Source organism: Trichosurus vulpecula, chromosome 8 (assembly GCF_011100635.1).
Source record: "Trichosurus vulpecula isolate mTriVul1 chromosome 8, mTriVul1.pri, whole genome shotgun sequence".
In the NCBI taxonomy this organism is placed as follows: domain Eukaryota; kingdom Metazoa; phylum Chordata; class Mammalia; order Diprotodontia; family Phalangeridae; genus Trichosurus; species Trichosurus vulpecula.
This window is the reverse complement of record NC_050580.1, coordinates 98,949,474-98,970,345: the sequence shown is the minus strand read 5'-3', so window position 1 is coordinate 98,970,345 and position 20,872 is coordinate 98,949,474. Positions and strand designations below refer to the sequence as shown.

At 34.3% G+C, this 20,872-nt stretch overlaps 1 protein-coding gene across 1 annotated transcript in view; it reads left to right on the top strand.

The window, feature by feature from the left end:
* ATRNL1 (attractin like 1) overlaps positions 1 to 20,872 on the top strand; it is a 578,692-nt gene that overhangs the window by 76,795 nt on the left and 481,025 nt on the right. The window contains exons 6-7 of the mRNA XM_036736548.1: positions 9,093 to 9,267; positions 11,731 to 11,818. Coding sequence (XP_036592443.1) covers positions 9,093 to 9,267; positions 11,731 to 11,818 — 263 coding nt within the window. The remainder of the gene's footprint in view (positions 1 to 9,092; positions 9,268 to 11,730; positions 11,819 to 20,872) is intronic.

Genomic DNA, 20,872 nt, shown 5'->3' with positions numbered 1-20,872 from the left:
AACATTTTAAGATTTGCTGAGCATTGCTTTACATGCATTAGTTAATAAACAAATATTAAGAGCTTACTATATACTTAGCAGTGTGATAAGTTGTTAGGATTCAAAGAAAGGCAAAAACAGTCCCTGCCCTTTATTAATTCGTATTCTAATGGAGGAGACTATAGGTAAACATGTACAAACTATATACAGAATAAATAGAAGGCAAGCTCAGAGCAAGGTAATTAGCCCCTGAGGATCTGGAAAGACCTCTAGCAGAAAGTGCGATTCCAAATTGGTCTTGATGGAATCCAAGGAAATGAAAAGGTAGAAGGGAGAAAGAATGTACTAGGCATGGGATTTAGCCAATGCAAAGGCACAGAGACAGGAGATGGTGTATGAGGAGCAGCAGGTAGACCAGTGTAGCTGTATTATGGAATATTTAGAGTGGAAGAAAGTATAAGAAGATTCAAAGAGTAAGAAATCTCAAGTTATGAAGAGCTTTAAATGCAGATAACTATTTTTAATTCTTTAGTTAGCAGAGGTGGTGCAGTGGATAGAATGTCAGGCCTGGAGTCAGGAAGACTCTTTTATTAAATTCAAATATGGCCTGAGACACTTGCTAGCTGTGTGAACCTGGACAAATCACTTAACCCTGATTGTTTCAGTTTCCTCATCTCTAAAATGAGCTGGAGAAGGCAATGGCAATATCTTTGCCAAGAAAACCCCAAATGGGGTCATGAAGAACCAGATGTGACTGAAAATAGTTATCAAGGGATCATAGGAGTTTATTAAGTAGGTGGGGTAGGGATGATGTACTCAGACTTATACCTTAAGAGGATGGGTTTGAGTGGGAAGAGGCTTTTGGAAAAGAAAGGGAGAACAATTAGAAGGCTATTGTAGTAGTACTGGGGATAAAGGCACTAGAATGATAGCAATGTGAGTAAAAAGAAGGGGACACAGAGAAGTGAAAGAAATGCAAAGATCTGGCAACAGGTTGGATATGTGAGGTGAATGACAGTGAGGAATTGAATATGACATTAAGGCTGCAATCCTGGGTGACCAGGAAGATAATGGTACCCTTGACAATACTAGAGAAATTCAGAAGAGAAGGGGAGGTTGAATGAGTGACTTCTGTTTGGCACATTTTGTCTGACATGCCTGTGGGACATCTAGTTCAACATGTTTAAAAGTCATGTGTTAATGTGGATTGGAGTTCAAGAGACAGAGTTCAAGAGTAAGAAATCTCAAGTTATGAAGAGCTTTAAATGCAGATAACGATTTTTAATTCTATAGTTAGCAGAGGTGGTACAGTGGATAGAATGCCAGGCCTGGAGGGAGGAAGACTCTTTTATTAAATTCAGATATGGTCTAAGACACTTGCTAGCTGTGTGAACCTGGACAAATCACTTAACCCTGATTGTTTCAGTTTCCTCATCTCTAAAATGAGCTGGAGAAGGCAATGACCTCTTTTTCACTGTCTGTCTCTATACACACACACACACACACACACACACACACACACACACACATTTAAGTATATCCTTCTGCTAGTTGAAACTAAAATGTGAAACTTTAGCTCAGATTTTAATCCTAACCTTTTGTGGATTCTCAGAAATTGTAATTGTGGCCTTAAGTACCATTTTATTTTAGTATTCTATGATGCAAGACAGACTCTGCCAGTCTTTAAGTTAGCAAGACCTCTGTTAAAGTACTACAACAATTGCTTGTTGTGTTAACCTCTCAGGGCACCAGCCAACTTTGTAAGATTATAAATTGCAGAAAGGTTGTCAGTTTGGTACTGGAATTTTAGAGGGAGTTTCCTGCCCTGGAATTGCCTATACCAATGACACTTTGGTACCTTCTACAAAAAAAGGAAGGGAGAAAAAGAAATGTAAGTCATGCAGAATGTCAATTTATTTTTGCATATCATCTCTGATTTTCTTATTGATTAAATACGTTATAATCTTGGTGAGGAAGTTAGAAAACAATGATTTTTAAAAATTTAGTATTACCATCAAGATAATCTATAGAGTTTTACATTGAGAAATGTTATGTGAGATCTTCATCACTTTTATATGTGAAATATGGGACCTAAATATTGAGGGAAATTTTTCATTTCAGTATTTTAAATACTGGTTTACCAAGCTGTGGTTGTTTGGAGTTTTAAAACACTTCAAAATACTAGTTTTAATCTTCTGGGGGATAGAATTCAGCCTGTGCCATAGGGTGGCAGTATTGACCATCAAAATGCCATTTTATAACTAACATTTATGTTACAGAAGCATTTTAAGTTTTATCTACCTTAGGAAAGCCTATTCTTTATAAATCTTTATAGATAATGTATAATCTTTACACAGTTCTGTTAGTCAAAATTTAACCATTTGATATACAAATATTATAGAGTTAATCATTTACATTTTAAAATTAGGTGCCAATTGAATTAGTAGAGAGTTCCCAATATCGATGAAATCCCATGTCCATTTCCCAATCTTATTATCCCTTATATATTTATATAAAATTTCAAGTATTCAAGAAAAATACAAGGTAGCATTTTACTTTTCTTAAGAAAACCAGGCAATAATGAATGTTCTATGATAAGCAAAAATTATTAACTCTAATTTCAGACTAGCAGAATAAAGAAATTTCTGTCCTAGTGGTAACTACTTGTTTAAGCTTGCTTTTCTAATTCATCAAAATCAAGATCTTAAAATTTCTGTTTCATGGTTTTATTGTGTTTATTTCACATATAGATAGCATGATACTTTAATCATAGCTAATATGTTCTTTTAGAGAGACTCTGGTTTTTCATTTTGTTAAAGATTAAGATCCATAACGATTCTTAAATCTGTAGAAGGCTGATTCACTTATTTGTAGATAGATAAGTGTAGCAGTCCAGAAAAGTTCTCTATCCTTCCTTGCCATAGGTTGTTCTGTTTCTAGAACCATACTTTCACTTTGCCTGAATCTCCCCCACACCCCAAGTTTTTCTGAAATCTAGGCCTAAAACCTATAACAATTGAAACTCTCATGTCTTAGGCACCTCCCTGCTTATGAGATTAGATAAGATATACATAAGCCAAGACCTCTCTGATATACATACTTTCATCCTTGTCCCAGCTGCCTCATTGATTACCATCATTATTCACACTTGGAGGAATGAAGGGAGCCTGGTGCAACCTGAGTGCTAGTAGAGCAGGGTATTTTTTCTTGTCTTTTCCTGTGCTTTCCTCCTCACGCTCCTGTGTCTCAAATTAAATCAAAAGCTTAATTTGAGTTAAACCATGCTGAGCAAAGGCATATACACACACCTGCATTATTGGATGTCTTTCCTCTTCTGTGGAAGCCTATAATCCCTAAAAAAATATCCTCAATTGTCTGGGAAGAGCAGATTTACTTGAAAGTGAGTTGACTTTTCCCTTCTTCACCACCTTTTTTTTAATTAAAAGGTTAGTTTTCCATGAAGAACCTCTTTTTAAGGATAGAGTTTTACAACTTCATTTCAAGTATAACCTTAAAGAGTTGTCTAAGAGGTCAAATGGCTTGCCTAGAATCACATAGCTGGTATAAATGAAAGACAGGGCTTGAACCCAATTCTTCCTTGGCCCTCTATCCACTAATCCATTCTTCTAACATTAATAAATAAGAAATAAGTCTATTTTTCCTCCCACTTCTCATCGCTTTCTGAAGAAAAACAAAACAAAAGTACCTTCTCTGCCAGCTTGCAGTTAAGGATGGCTCTAGAAATTGAAATGGTAGTCAAGAAAAGGGCCCAAACAACAACGAAATCATTATTACTATGGGAATTTAAAACCCCAAATCAATAGGGGACTGCAGGAAGTCTTAAAAATATTAATTGGTCTCTTATGGATATAGGTTTTTGATCTTTGTTGTAGAATATTTATAGTTTTGTAATTTCCAGGTCATCACCTTTACTCATAAGGAATGGAAAAACAAGACTTCTTACTCTCATGTATTCTGGATTGTGAAATACATCTCACAAACTCAATGACATTTTCAACCTGGCTTTAAAAAAAATACAAATACTATAGAAAATGAAGACTTTTCAACTAGTTGAAGCTAAAACCTTTAAGTTTTAGTTAGACTTTTATCTTAGCCAGAATCATAGGATCATAGATTTTTTAGCTGGAAGAGACCTTAGAAATCATCTAGTTTGTATCTTCAGTCTTTCATGAATTACTAGAAAATGGTGGCTTGTGGTCTTGAAGTGATTTTTTTTTTAAAAAAGAGTATCCTAAAAGGCAAATTAAGGTGCAAAATGTTATCATGGGTTGTTATGAAAATCTGTGTCCTCCTCTCCTGGAGATCAAGGACTGTTGTTTTTCTTTGCTGTTGTTTTCTTTTTGCTATCTTTGTACCCTCAGCATTTAGTACAATGCCTGGCATAGAGTAAGCACTAATAAATATTTATTGACTTGACATGAACTACAATACATACATTTGGCCACTTTCAAAAGGAATGAGCAAACTCAAGTCTCCTTTTAAAAGAGTTTTTGTTAGAAAGAGAAATTAAGTTAGAGAAAACTATCCATTAATTAAAATAAAATAATTCTATCAAATTTCAAGTTTTTAGAATTGAAAGAATGAGGTTCTAAAACTTGAAATCCAAATTTGGATATTTTCATACTGAAATAGAACAACTATTATCAAGGCTTACTGAAACAGCCCAATTCTTTCAGATTATCGGTATTCAAACAAAAGGGAGGAAATTTCTCATGGTTATGGAATCCACAGATCCCCAGGAATGTTAAAATTTCTATAGCTTAGGAAGGACAGAAGTGGGGAGAGAGCACTGAGAACAGTAGCAAAAAAGAATTAAAAGTCAGGAAAGAATGATAACTAAAGCATATATAGCTGACAATTAGTGCAGAAGTAGTGAGAAGGAAAATAAATTTTTCTTGACTAAAATTGAAATAAATTTCTAGAACTTGCCTCTTTCATAAAATAATGGATAGTTCTTAAAGCTCAGAGTCTAATGACTTGTACAGTTTTTTGATCTAGATTTTTAATTTCATCAATGTGCGGAATTCCTGGCATGGAAACTCTCTTTATCAACATATATTGGCAAACCATCTATAGCTTAAGAGTCTTAGAAAGTTGTCTTAGACAATAAAACGTTAAGAGAGTTACCCATGGTTACATAGCAATTACATGACAGGATCAAGAGACTCCTCCTGAGTCAACTCTAGTAGTTTCCCATTGGCCCAGGATCAAATATAAACTCCTTTGTTATTTAAATCCCTTTCCATTCTCCCTCAAACCTTCCTTTCTAAACTTAGACATTAGGCTACCCTGCACAATCTGCATTCCAGTCAAAATGGCATTCTTGCTGCTTCTCACAGACAAAATTCTGTTTCTTGGCTCTGTACATCAGGCCTAGAATGCATTGTCTCTTCACCTATGCCACTTAGGATTCCTAGTGTCCTTCAAAGTTTGCCAGACCTTACTTATTCAGGAGTGGGGAACCTGAGGCCTTAAGGACACATGTGGTCCTCTAGGTCAGGTTTGGCCCTTTGACTAAGGGCCTCCTACTTCGTATCCCCTTCTGGAGAAAAACAAAACAAAGCAAAAATACCCCCCTTTGACTAAGGGGTCTATTTGAGGACCTAGAGGGTCACATGTAGCCTCAAGGCTATAGGTTCCACCCCTGTACTTATCCATTATTTGAAGGCTATTTGAGGCCTTGCTTAATTTCCTGATGTTCCTATGTCTTCTTCTAAAACCTAACAATGTATGTATTTTGCATATATTTTTTATATCCTTATATGTGTGTAAGTTATCTTCCTCTTACATGGAATTACTCCTTGAAGGAGTAATTATTTCCTTTTTACCTTTATGTTTTCAGTGGCTAGAATGCTGTTTACCATATAATAGACTCTAAATAAGAGCTTGTTGATTCCTGAGTATTACTCTTTTAAAAGTAATTCCAATAATCAATTGCAAAATTAAAGCCTTACATGTAGGTAGTTCCATAGTTCCATATTTGATATGACTTGTGAATCACAAGAAAGGTACCATTTGCATCCAGATCCCTGACCAGCCTGTTTTTGATACTGAAGATTTTACCTATGGAAATGTATCTTTAAATGTGTATTTATGGCAATGGTTTTTTTTTAATTAATTAATTTTTAGTTTTCAACATTTAGTTCCGTAAGCTTTTGAGTTTTAAATTTTCTCTACCTCCATCCCCTCGCCCTTCCCCAAGACAGCATACAATCTGATATAGGTTCTACGTATACATTTATATTAAACATATTTTCATATCAGTCATGTTGTAAAGAAGAATTAGAACCAATGGGATGAACCACAAGAAAGAACAAATAAAATGAAAGAGAGAGAGAGAGCATGTGCAAATAGTGTGCTTCGATCTGCATTCCGACTCTGTAGTTCTTTCTCTGGTTGTAGGTAGAATTTTCCATCATGAGCCTTTTGGAGTTGTCTTAGAACTTTGCATTGCTGAGAAGAGCTAAGTCTATCAAAGTTAGTCATTGCACAATGTGGCTGTAACTCTGTACAATGTTCTCTTGGTTCTGCTCACTTCACTCAGTGTCAGTTCATGTAAGTCTATCCAGAATTTTCTGAAGTCTGCGTGCTCATCATTTCTTATAGCACAATAGTATTCCATTACATTCACATACCACAACTTGTTCAGCTATTCCCCAATTGATGGGCGTCCCCTCAATTTCCAATTCTTTGCCACCACAAAAAGAGCTGCTATAAATATTTTTGTATATGTGGGTCCTTTTCCCATTTTTATGATCTCTTTGGAATACTGTATGTTTCACTGGTTCTTATCCAAGTACAAATATCCTAGAGGAAGTGAATGGGATAATTCAGTTCTGAAAGCTTTATAGACTATCTACTGCTTGTAAATAGGTACTGAGTGGAACAACTAAATGAGTAAAACATCTTTTCTGACCACAAATAAATCACTGATCTTTTAGGGAAGATAAGACATGAATACAAATAACTAATAAAATAAGTTGAATATAATGAGGGGATAAGAAAAGTACAAAAGTTCTAAAGGGTTTAGGGGATTGAGATTTCATTTCCAGTGAGGAGATCAAGGAAGTCTCTACAGTAGAATATAAGCAAGGATTATTTTTTTGGTTTTTTTTCTCTTTGTACACATGTTTAATAAATGGGTTAAATTGACTTTTGGAATTTGAAAATTTAGTAGGATTTAAACATATTCAGATGGGGGAAGACATTCCAGGTATAGGAAATGATATGAGCAGAAGTACTGAGGAGATTTTGAATGGGGATGATTAGCGTGGGCCATAGAATACATAAAAGAAATGCAAGATAAGTCTGGAAGGATAATGTGGAGACAAAGCCTTTTATACTAGGCTAAATAATTTGTATTTTTTTCAGTAGACAGTGGCCAACCAATGAAAATTTCTTAACAGTAGAATGATGTGATCAGAGCTGTGTATTCGGGAAATTAATATGGCTGTAGTATGTGGGATTGATTGGAGGGGGAAGAGTCTGAAGACGAAGAGAGCAGGAGATTATTGTTCCAACCCTGGTGAGAGGTAATGACCTGAACCAGGTTGTTGGAAGGAGGAATGTATAGGTTGTATGGAAGCAAGAAATATCAGAGATGTAGAAATGATGGGATTTTGTAAAACAATAGATTTAGTATTATGATGGAGAAATTAAAGATTATTCTGATATTTTTGAATACAGAATGTTATAACCATGAAGAAATAGGGATGTGAGTAAAGGAGCAAGTTTTGGGGGATACATGTTAAATTGGAGGTGCTGGTTGGATCTGGTCCTTGGAAAAGAATTCTGTGCTGGAAATATAAATATTGGAGTCATCTATATAGAGGTAATGGAGGTATGTTGTGAACATAGATGAACCACCCACTTAGAGAAGAAGATAGAGAAGGGAGATAATTTCTTTATCTTGTATCATATCTTTCAACACTTTTTTCATCATCTTTCCTCATGACCATTTTTACATTGAAGTCACCATCTATTGAAATAATCTTGATTTAATTTGGAGCTTTTTATTGAATTCTTCATACAACTGTCTAATACCTCATCCTTTGCAATGAAACTTGGTGCATAAGCTACAGCCATCTTCATTATAGTCTTTTTTTTTTTGCTTATGCTAACCATGATCACTGAAAGGTAAGATGACCAAGCATTCCTTGAAATATTTCTTGTCACTTTTGGATATACAATGAAACTAATTCCACCTTTATGGTAGAATTCCACCATCTCCTTTATTTGCTTCTCTAAGGAGAACATGTGAAACCATCCTTTCATTTAGCCACAACTGCCTTATGTTTTTCTTGTTCATTTATAATGATGATGTCAGAATTGATATGATTTATATCCTTCATGTTGATTTATTAGTTATTGGGTTAGGATTTTATGTTTAGACTAACAATAGTCAATATTTGTAGACTGTATTAAAACCTGCATGATTCTTAGCACCCTCTGTCCTTTTTTTTTTTTTTTTTTTTTTTTGCTTCTTTAACTACTGTCTCAGAAGGAGCTGAAAGAGCTGCACAATACTGATGGCCATTTTTTTTTTTTGGCGACTAGGGTTGCAATGGCTAAAGAATTGGTGGTGAACCTCTACACTCTTAGATAGGCTTGTTCTTGGGCAAGAGACATAGTCTGTTATAAGGACTATGCTGGAAAGGCTCTCATGGTGTAGGATCTACCCTAGCTCATGCTATATGTTACAGTCTTTGAGAATCTGAAGTCATCTCTCCATGCCTCCCTCAGTGAGGCAAAGGCGTAGGACTTTTGTGGGAGAATACATCCTGAACCAAATAGTAATATTGCCTATCCTTATCATATGTACAATATAGCATATACTAAGGTAAATCAGAATTTGCATATAATAAAGATAATTTTCTTCCAAACTCTGAATGTGATGTAATTTATTTAATAAATACAATATTTATTATGTAATAATCTCATCTTGTCAGTTTAAAAAATAAATTATGGTCCAAGTGAATATTATAAATTACATGTTAGCAGTGTGAAAATTATTGATCATTTTAACTCTATTAATCCCTGTTCTATATTTCCGCTACTTAAAACTTTATTGCATGATATCTTTTTAAAAATAGGTCCTGATTGCTCTTTGAATGTACCTTCCACGGAGTCTTTCTGGATTCTTCCAAATGTAAAGCCATTCAGTCCTTCTGTTGGTCGGGCTTCACATAAGGCAGTTTTACATGGAAAATTTATGTGGGTGATTGGTGGATATACTTTTAACTACAGTTCTTTTCAAATGGTCTTAAAGTAAGTTGTCTTTCTCATATTTTGTATTGTTTATTTTAGAAATTGTTTCCTATTACATAAATATGATTCTTCTATTTTGCATGTTAAATTACTTCTAATGTGAATACTTAGTTATTTTGACATAGTGTCTTTTTGGGGACATGAGATTAGTTAGGAGGATATACATATATATATATGCATATATTATATATTCCATGAATCTCTACTTGTTTGCCATGTTTATATCAGAATTGCCAAATTATATCGGTGTTTAGATTTGATTCTCTGAGATTTGGGGTAAAAAACTCTGAAACTCTCAACATATTAGAATCTTTTCTTAACTTATGACTTAGATAATGCTAGTTTTAAGTGAGAAAAGCTATAAATTTATTGGTTATTATGAATTTTGAGATCACTTTTTATTATGAAATTACTTTGAAATTGTCCAAAGTTTGTATCTTCGGGTTACAATTTTTGATTATCCAAACATGTACTTTAAAAAGGTTTTTTTTTTTTAAAATAAGTATCTTTCTGCCATGAACTATGGCAGTTTCTAAGGGAAAAGGGAATTTTTTCTTAGAAGAAATTTTCTACTTTTTCTTCATTAGTGGTCAACGCAGGGATATACATTAGTCAGCAAATGTATATTTTTTTTGCTGCTGCTGTTGCTGTTTCTTTTTCTTTTTTTAAAGTTAGTGACTGTGTGTTTCCTGGAATGGTATATTGGGGGGAGAGACAGGAATTTGCTTCTTTACTAGGAGTCAGAAGACCTGGTTTTTGGATCTAGCTCTGCCACAATGTATAATGTTGAGTAAATCATATACCCTTTTTGGATTTCAGTTTTTTACTTTGTAAAGTTAAAAGGTTGGATTCTAAGGCCCTTTCCAATTCTAATAGTCTATGAGTCTAAAATCAGGTGTAAGAAAGGGGAGGATTCAGCAAAATGAGGTAACAGTTACAATGGGGATGTGAGAACTGTTACCATGGGGAAGAAGGAAGGTATTGATTCAAAGGTTTGATTTTTGTGTTATATCAAATTAAAGGAAATGGAATTCTAGGGAGATGAAGGGAAATAGTTCATGTGATCAGCGAGAATTCTAAATAAATGATACTGAGGGCCAAATAAAAAGAAGACACTTAAACAGCTAGTGGGATGAATTCAAAAAGGTTGTCAAGAAACTATAAAATGAACCTGAAGACATAAGAAAATAAAAGTCTGTAGGCAGAAATTGAGACATAATGAAAGAAAATGAACAACCTATGAAAATAAGCATAGTTTTTGAAAAACATCAGGGATTCTAGTGATATGAAATTTGTACATCATTGTTTGAGTTCATTAAATATATTTAAAAATCGATAGTGAATGTTTTTGTCTTAAACTTTCACATTACTTATTTAAGCAAATGGATTCATTTTTCATTTCTAGAACCTTGTTCTCTTGGTGGGATAGTATTTGTTCAAATTTGTATTTTTAAAAAATTATAGGAATCATATTAGAAGTAATTTTACTGCTGAATTCATGGCCATAAATTATTCTTTATTATTCTGAATGTAATTCAGCTACAGGTCATTTTAATAGCTTCTAGAAGTGATAATGCCAGTTATAACTTGATTGATATTCATTTGTGAGATTATAACTGTTAATACAAGAAATCAAGACTGGCCGTATGGATAAAGGTATAATGGTAATATTCCGAGGCAAAATTAGTTAATGGAAAATTGAAGAAAGGGTCTAGCATTTTGTACATCATACCAATGATCTATTAAAACATTTAAAAATGGTCTTTGGGTGGAATGTCTTAGTACAAAATAAATTTATATAAAGTATTTATGTTGAGTTGTCCACCAAATAAAGATTAAATTGAAAATGTTGACAAGACAAAATTCTTATTCCAAGGGTCAATCCTCAACTTTCTGTGAAAAAGATACTTCTCATGTCATAGGACATTAGAATTGAAAGTGATCTTAAAGATCATCTAGCTCAGTCCTTTCATTTTACAAATGGGGAAAACTGAGACTGATAGAAGTGAAGTAATTTATCCAAGATCACACAGGTGGTAAGTGGCAGAGCAGGGAATGAACACTGATCCTCTGATTTGAAATCTAGTTTCTTCCTACTACACCATCCTGATCTAAAGGTGAGGCAATATGGTATCCGGATATAAACCAGGGAGCCCTTGATTTTCCCTGATGCTTCAAGATCTGCCAGAAGTTGGGTTGAGAGTAAGTGGTACTCTCATAGTCAAGTGTATGAGCAGAGCAAGGAATCCCTTAAATCAAGATGATGAATGTTACGTGCGTAGGACAATTTCATTTTTATTTTGTTCTCTATAAAGATTTCTAGGATAGAAGTTTGAGTTACTCTTTTGTTATTAAATTTAATATAATTTGGAATACAAGTGAAAAAGAAAAAACAATTGAGTTTTTTAAAAAAATTTTGAATTAAAAGATATGCTAGTTTGTGTTTTTTTATGTATCCTTTAGTTATAATTTAGAAAGCAGCATATGGAATGTGGCGCCTATGTCAAGGGGACCTCTCCAGAGATATGGACACTCTCTTGCTTTATATCAGGTTTGGACTTTACTCTTTGATTTTTAATTAATGTGTATGCATGTATGATTGCATGCATGGATATGCAGTTTTCATGAAATTTAGGTAGTTCAAATGATAATAAATATTTCAGCATTCTCAGGGGTCTGGCCAGTCCCTGTAAATCATTCTGCCCATGGTATGGAGCTGTCATTTCTGCAAGTTAAATCCCTTACAGATAATATAAATTCATATACCATTACCTTCTGGCATATGCCCATATTTCAGAAAACCAGTCTCTCTGAAAAACACAATAGTTCCTTTTCCAAAATTAAAATTTTATGAAGGAAAAACTGTTAAGTGAGAAGTTTGTGACATCCATTTCTCATCCTTCCTGAATGGTTCAGGATATTTTAATTTACTTGCTTTGGTTTTCATGAAGAGGAATTCCATTGTGGAATGAATTATCAATATTATTTTTTTCTTTCCCATAGTATGGTAAATATTTTTCATAATTAAACATTTTCCCTTTATTTCTGAACTCTACACACAATTGAAGTGAATTTAATATCAAATGTAGATTTATTAAAAGAAGGATTCAAAACTAAATCAAACAGCTCAAAAAAAAGTTAGATATTCATTAATGTTGCAACATGTAGTTCAGGGACCTGCATTGCTCCTATTCTTGTAGAGTGTAAGTCATTACCAAACCTTGAAGTGCAATTTCCCATAATGATGGCAGAAAATTGTCCAAGAAGTAAAAGAGTTCTGACTCATATCTTGGAAATAAAAAAGTTTCTTTAAATCATAGCTATTTAGAGATAATAACATTAATCTAGGGATGTAAATGGGATTTTTTCAGGCCCCTTGTGTTTTTTTCCTTCCAAAATTTTTAGAATCAAATCATTGGAACATAACTTGAATGACCTAAATGAACAACACCAGTGTTCCAGTTAGTGAACAACACTTTTTTTGAGTATCTGCTTCATGTAGAGTACCATTTTAGGAACTGTGGAAGGATAACAAAAAATTCAAAAACATGGTTCCTCAGATTACTCAGAATACTAGTAATTCAATCCAGTCTAATCCAATCCCAATTTAACAAGTATTTATTAAGTTCCTAATATGTGTAAAGAACTATTCACAGGATCTATTACCCCAAGATACAAAGACAAAATGAAATATAATCTCTACCCTCAAGGATCTTACATCTCATTGAGTACCTGAAGTCTTAATTGTTATTTCCAGCTTTCTCCCCCTGTAAACTAATGGATTCTTCTATTTTTTTCTATTATTTTTCTACATATCTAGCCCTAGTTACTTTTTTATGAGTTTCAGTTCTAAATCATCATGCTTGTTGAACATTTATTTAAAACTTTCTTTGTATCATTATAAACTTGACAAACATCAACAAACATGAATAATTCCTTCTATAAAGAAGAGCAAAAAAAAAAAGATTGTATGTGATATTGTTGATGTCTATGACATTGCAACATTTCAAAAAAACATAGTAGTTCCACTATTCTGCTTCTCTGTGTTCTTCTCTGAACTTCCTTTTGGTCTTTGGATGTTTCATTAATAATTTTTCTTTTTATTTTTCTGTTATTGTTGCCATCCCTACAGATTCCCTCACAATTCTCTCTCAAAAAAGTCTAAAAATAAACATAATCAAATTAATATAAAAATAAATATTATCAAACCAAACAAGTTTGCACACTATTTGTGTCTGAATATGTATGCCTCATTCTGAATCACTAACATATCAGCTCTGCTAAGAATTTTACTTAATCGTATTTTCTGATGTCATGATTAATAATAGTTCATAAGTCATTGACAGTTGTCTCCCATTACTTGTTTTATAATTTAGTGTATTTATGTTACAAATTGTTCTACCAGTTCTGTTCACTTTAGTCTGCATCAGTTCATACAAGACTTCCCAGGTTTCTTTAAATCTGTCCCTTTTCTCATCTATTAGGATTCAGTAATATTCCATTAATATGCCCTAGGTTTTTAAGCCATTCCCCAACCAATGGACAGCCATTTTGTTCCTAATTCTTTGCTACAACCAAAACTATTGATATAAATATAATTGCACATGTGGATTTCCCTACCACTCCTTTTTTGGATATCTTTGGGGTATATGCCTAGTAGTGCTATTGGTGGGTCCAAAAGTACATGCAATTTAGCACTTTCTACCATGATTAGATAAATTCATACCTCAACCAGTAGTGCATTACTGTGCTTGTCCTTCCATAGCCCACAGGTGTCATGTTCCATTTTTTTGGGTCATCTTTGACAATGTGATGGGAATGAAGTAGAACCTCAGAGTTGTTATAATTTGCACTTCTCTTCTAATTAATTATTTGGAGTATTTTTTCATACGGTCATTGATAGTTGGCTTCATTCTTTTGAGACCTGTTATAAGTTTTAGCAGTTTCTCTTTTGGGGAATAGCCCATTGGAAATTTCAAATAAGATATTCTGTAGGCTTCTTAAACTTGATATGTAAAAAGCAGAATTTGTTACTTTTCTCAGCACCACCCACCTTGTTTGAAACTTTCTTTCTTTTGTGAAAGGCAGTAGCATCCTTATTTTCCCAGGATTTATTCTTGACTCTTCCTTCTCTCTCACCTCCCATATCCAATCTAGCTTTTTAATTATACCTTAATAACATCTCTTGTATATGTCTCTTTCTGTACTCACAGAGTCACCACCCTGGTTCATGCACTTAGTATCTCTCTCCTGGACTATTAAAACACTTATGTGGTTTCTCTGCTTCAATTCTCTCCCTTCACCAGTTCATCCTTTTTGTACCTACAAAAGTGATTTTCTTTTTTTATTTTTAGTTTTCAACATTCATTTTCACAAGATTTTGAGTTACAAATTTTCTCCCCATCTTTACCCTCCCCCACCCCAAGATGGCATGTATTCTGATTGCCCCTTTCCCCAGTCTGCCCTCCCTTCTATCATCCTCTTCCCTTCCCCTTATCTCTCTCCCCCTTACTTTCTTGTAGGGCAAGGTAGATTTCTATACCCCATTGCTATAAATCCTTTTTCCCAGTTGCATGTAAAAACAATTTTTTTAACATTTGTTTTTAGAACTTTGAGTTCCAAATTCTCTCCCTTCTTCCCTCCCCACCCACCCTCCTGAGAAGGCAAGTAATTTAATATAAGTTATACATGTATCGTTATGCAAAACACTTCCATAATAGTCATGTTGTGAAAGACTAACTATATTTACCTCCAGCCTAACCTGTCCCTCTTTATTTAGCTTCTTCCTTTGACCCTGTACCTTTTCAAAAGTGTTTGCTTTTGACTACCTCCTCCCCCAATCTTCCTTCCCTTCTATCATCTCCCCCCACTCCTTATCCCTTTCCCCCTTACTTTTCTGTAGGGTAACATACCCATTTGAATGTGTATGCTATTCTCTCCTTAAACCAAATCCAATGAGAATAAAGTTCACTCATTCCCTTTTACCCACACCTTCTTCCCTTCCATTATAACAGCTTTTTCTTGCCATTTTTATATGAGATAATTTAGCCCATTCTATCTCTCCCTTTCTCCTCCCATTATATTCCTCTCTTATCCTTTTATTTTTTTATAGAGATCATCCTGTCATATTCAACCCACCCTGTGCCCTCTGTCTATATGTAATGTATATTCCCTTCAACTACCCTAATACTGAGAAAGGTCTCATTAGTTACAAATATCATCTTTTTATTTCCTGTTTACCTTTTCATGCTTCTCTTGATTCTTGTATTTGAAAGTCAAATTTTCTATTCAGCTCTGGTCTTTTTATCAAGAATGCTTGAAAGTCCTCTATTTCATTGAAAGTCTATATTTTGCCCTGAAGTATTATACTCAGTTTTGCTGGGTAGGTGATTCTTGGTTTTAATCCTAGCTCCTTTGATCTCTGTAATATCATATTCCAAGCCCTTCTATCCTTTAGGGTAGAAGCTGCTAGACCTTGTGTTATCCTGATTGTGTTTCCACAATAATCGAATTGTTTCTTTCTGGCTGCTTGCAATATTTTCTCCTTGACCTGGAAACTCTGGAATTTGTCTACAGTATTCCTAGGAGTTTTCAGGATCTTTTCCAAGAGGCAATCAGTAGATTCTTTCAATTTCTATTTTACCCTCTGGTTCTAGAATATAAGAACAGTTTTCTTGAAATTTCTTAAAAGGTGAGAGCTAGGCTCTTTTTTTTGCTCATGGCTTTCCAGTAGTCCAATAATTTTTAAATTATCTCTCCTGGTTAATTTTTTAATTCTTTAGTTTGTTCATATTTCTAGCCTTTGTTGCTGAATTAGGTCTTTGTGCCAGGACCGGGTTCCAACCCCTCTTGCACTTTTGACTGAAGTGGGTTTGTCCTATTTTGGCTCATCATGTCACAAAAATTCCCCTTCTGGATTTCTGAAGTTCAGGGTATTAGATCTTCTGAGCCTTCTTTCTTATCTCTGGACAAATTGCCAGGAACCTAGGAGTTACTGGGCTGTCTTAGCCTGAATTCTGTCATGCTGAATTGGTCATTGGTGCTCCATGGAGTTTTCAGCATTCCCACTTTTGGGCTTTCTGACCACCCTGGGGCTCTGTGCTGAGAAGCCTAAAGACTATTGGTCCATCTTTGATTGTGCTGACTTGCTGGTCACCCTCTTTCCTATGAGATTCTAAGTTTTTGTACAGTTCTGGGGAGAGGAAATGATTTATTATATATTCTTATTGCATTTCTTGGCTGTTATTTGGTCTGCTGCAAATTTCAGGTATTTGTTAGAGTAAGTATGTGAAAAATGGAAGGTCTTCCTTCATTCAGGTAGCCATCTTTACTAGAAGTCGACCTAAAACACCCCTAAGGATTCATCTCAAGCCATTCAAATTGGCAAGGATGACAAAAGACAAAAATGACAAATGTTGACTGGGCTATGGGAAGACAAGCACATTAATGCACTATTAGTGGAGAATTAAAGTCTGGTTTCATCGATTTGCTAAGTATATAACCCTGGGCAAGTCATTCAGCTTCTTTCTGCCTCAGTTTCCTCATCTGTAAAATGAAGATAATAATGGCCCTACTTTCCAGAGTTGCTGTGTGGAACAAATGAGATAATATTTATAAACTGTGTAAACTTAACAGCACTATGTAAATTCTAACTATTATTATGTGAAGTGATCTGTCCCTTCTGGAAGATAATTCAGAGCTATATTAGAAAAGTCATATCTTTAGACAGTATTCCAACAATTGGACATATATCCCAAAGATATCAGAGACCAAGAAAAAGGTCCCATATATAAGAAAAAACCCACAATTGCACTTTTTGAGGTAATAAACAACTGGAAACAAAGCTGTTGTTTATTAATTCAGGAATATATAAAGAAAAATGTTACATTAAAGAAAAGATTTTTTTTGTTTTCTAAGAAAAAATGAATATGAAGAATTCAGAAAAACATGGGACCACTTATAGCAACTGATACAAAGCAAATTATACAAGAGAACATTTTACACAATGTCCAAAATTAGTTAGAGACAACAACATTGTAAGAATTCAGAACTCTGATTCATGCAATTGTTTGATGAATCAATCAACTCCAGGGAAATGGTAACTGATGTATCTTCTCTCAGTATAGTGGGAGGAACTATAGGTATAGAATAAGGCATACATTGTCAGACATAGGAAATGTGCTGGTTTTTTTAAGCCTCTTTGTTGCCAGGACAATTCTATGGCATCAAAGGGGTATTTTCATCTATTGGGGAATGAGAACAATACAAAGCATCAATAAAATATTTATTTTTGAAAAGAGTAGATGAAAGATATCAATTGAGCAGACCATGAATATACAGTTGAATTGGCAGCTCATTTACCTGCCCTTTCAGTACACACAAATTGTATATATGTTGCAAGGAAACAAGAGCTGGGTCCAGGAATAAATCGGATAGAGAACATGGCTGAAATGAAGCTGGGAAACAGAATATTTCTTTTAATGATTCCAAGCTTCCCCCAAAACAAAAAGTAATTTGTAATGCCAGTATCCTACTGAGAATGCTATATGGCTACAAGTCATGGGTTATTACAGTTTCTGAGGAATAAAAATTGTATTCTACCTGAAAGACAATGTGGTAAACAGTTTGAAAGATTACCTACAATGAATTCTATACAAGAAGTTGCACAAAAGATATAATTTATTTGGAATGGGTTAAGTAATTTATTTAGTGCAGGGTATTACAGATGACCATTCCAAGTTCTATACCATTATCTATGGAATACTATGAGATGTACAGAAGGCTCCCAACACACTGAGATGCACCTCATAGATGATTTGTGTAAAAGCAAGTGTAAGAGTCACTGCAGTGAGGAAGGATGAACAATGTTGGAGATGCCCAGAACATTGATATTATGGATCTTTTGAAATTTCCAAGTATTTCAAATTCTGAAAAGCTAAAGAAAATATTTTGATTAGGTTCAAAAGACTTTCTAAAGGGGGCACTTTTGAGCTGTATCTAAGCTATAATGTGTCATGCTAAAGAAACCAAAACAAATGACTTTTAAGAAAAAGAATGCTATTATATTTTTAACTTAGAGCTGAGATTTTGAAATTACTCAAACTGAAGTGAGAGTATGAAGCCAGAGTGCCCTGCTTTGGTGATGCAAAGTAAATTGAAACTATATAATTGACTTTGAAGAATGAAAATAACTTATAGTGCTTGTTTCTTTGAGTAGGAATCTATAGTTCAAGTTGAAGTGCTGCACTTTTTATTTAAGAAAAGCATCAGAGCTACCATTGAGATGCTATTGACTTTTTATGCATTTATATAAAAGTGTATAAAATGGATTCATGCTTTTAGTTACAGCTAAAGTATTATGCAGTTTTATCTTGAACAGCCTTTCTTTTAGACAAGCATGTTATCAGAATTGGGGCATTAATTCATCTGTTTTATTCATAAGACCTCACTAGTTCAAATTATACTGGAAATACACAGTATAGGATGCTTCAGTATCAGAAAAATATCATAAATTTGAAGGAAATAAAAGACAGAAAACAAAAAGAACATATTTCAGAGAACAAATATAAGAGGTCCAGGATTATGTTGGATCAATCCTGAATTAAGAAGGAATAAACACAATGATCAAAGGAACTTCATATGTTCTCATTTTTTAATAAATTAGTCTTTTATCATTATTGAAAATATTGCCCTCTTTCCTCAGTTATCTAGCACCTAATTCACAGTCTCTGTAATTACTCTAAGCTTTGCCATCATCTCTGGTGACTCCCCCATTCATGCTAAAGCCTCTTTTAATATCTTGGCTTTCTATTCACCAATTTCCTTAACTCTTATGATCCCTATTTATACTTTGCTTCAGTCCTCTATAGGAGTGATCACGAATTAGACATCACATTCCTCTCTGATCACAATCACTTGTCTTTCTATCTCTCTCACTATCTTAATACTCTGAGCCTTTTCTTTTTTTTACTCATCTTGGCCTCTGGTTCCTTAATTTGTCCCGGTTCTTCCATCCTGTGATCTCATTCTTGCCTCTCTTTTCTCCCCTCGTTTAGATAACCAGTTCAATAAGATACTATCTTCCATCCTTGCATCCCTTGCCTGATTCCCTTTCTTAAGCCTTGATCATACCCATCACCACCTTTTCTGCGACTTCTTAAGAGATGCTGGAATGCTACAGGAGGAAGTCACCTAAAGCATTAGGAAGGATTAGAAATCTTGGTCAAGAAAATGAGGAGTGGATGGTAGGAATAGATGGTACTTTCACCACTGCTGCCCCTTAAATGCAAGAGGTTTAGAAAAGAAAAACAGATGTGGAAAGAGACTACCTGGTTAAGAAGAATGTGTCTGAGAATGTAACTCTAATTTCAGAACCATGGCTTAAAATGTAGGAATGGCAGACTCCTGGCCAGGGATGAAGAATACCTAATAAATGATGGTAAAAATATATGTGCTTTGAATTTTATAAATCTAATAAAATGGTTTCAAACTAAAAAAGGGATGAATATAGATATAGATCTACATCTTTGTCTATGGGTAGAGAATTGTAAATATCCACAAAGCTAGATATTATAGATTAGTTACAAAGTAGGTAGAAAGTTGCAATTAAGGGATCTCAAAGTTGACTTGCATTTTCTCAGCAAACTTACATGTTACTGTTGGGGATGCCTCCAGGTTGGTGGGAAAAGAGAAAGTAAAGTAGGACTATGTTGAATTTTACTAGCATTGAGGAAAGGCTTTAGTAAAAGTGAGAAGTTGTCCTTTATGCTCACTGGGGCTGAGGAGCTGTATTGGTTGCCATGTGTTAGTATCATCAGGGATTGGGAGATTGGCAATAGTTGAGTGAATATAGGTGGTCATGCAGGGTGCTTTCACATGGGACTAATGAAAGACTGTGATGTGTTAGAGAAACATTGCGGGTAGAGGAAATATGCTCCTTTAAATGATGGGTGTCCAGGGATAGAGCCTAAGTCAACTGGCCCAGATTAAAGCTTTTGTTATTACTAATAATTTTATATATGTAGAAAGGAGATAACTTTTATAGTGGTGTGCAGAATGGATTAGAGCAGGAGTTATTTTCTTAAATAATATTTTTCTACAATTACATGTTATAACAAATTTTAAACTTTTTTTAAAGTTTTGAGTTCCAAATTTTATCTCTGTCTCCCCTCACCCCCCTCCTCCTGCCACAACCTGAGATGGTAAGTAATCCCATATAGGTTGTACATGTGCATTAATGTAAAATATTTCGATATTAGTTATTTTGTGCGAGAAGACTTGAACATAAAAAAGAATGAAAGTGAAAAATATTATGTTTCAGTCTATTGAGACAATATCAGTTCTTTCTCTTGAGGCAAATAGGCTACTTCATCATGAGTCCTTTGAGATTTTCTCAGATCATTGTGTTGCTGAGGATAGCTAAGTCTTCATTGTACAATATTGCTGTGTACTTTGTACACTGTTCTCTGCTCACTTCACTTCGCTTAAGTTCATGTAAGTCTTTTCAGGTTTTTCCGAAATCGTTCTGCTTGTCATTTCTTTCAGCATAATAGTATTCTGTCACAATCACATACCACAACTTATTTAGCCATTCACCAATTGATAG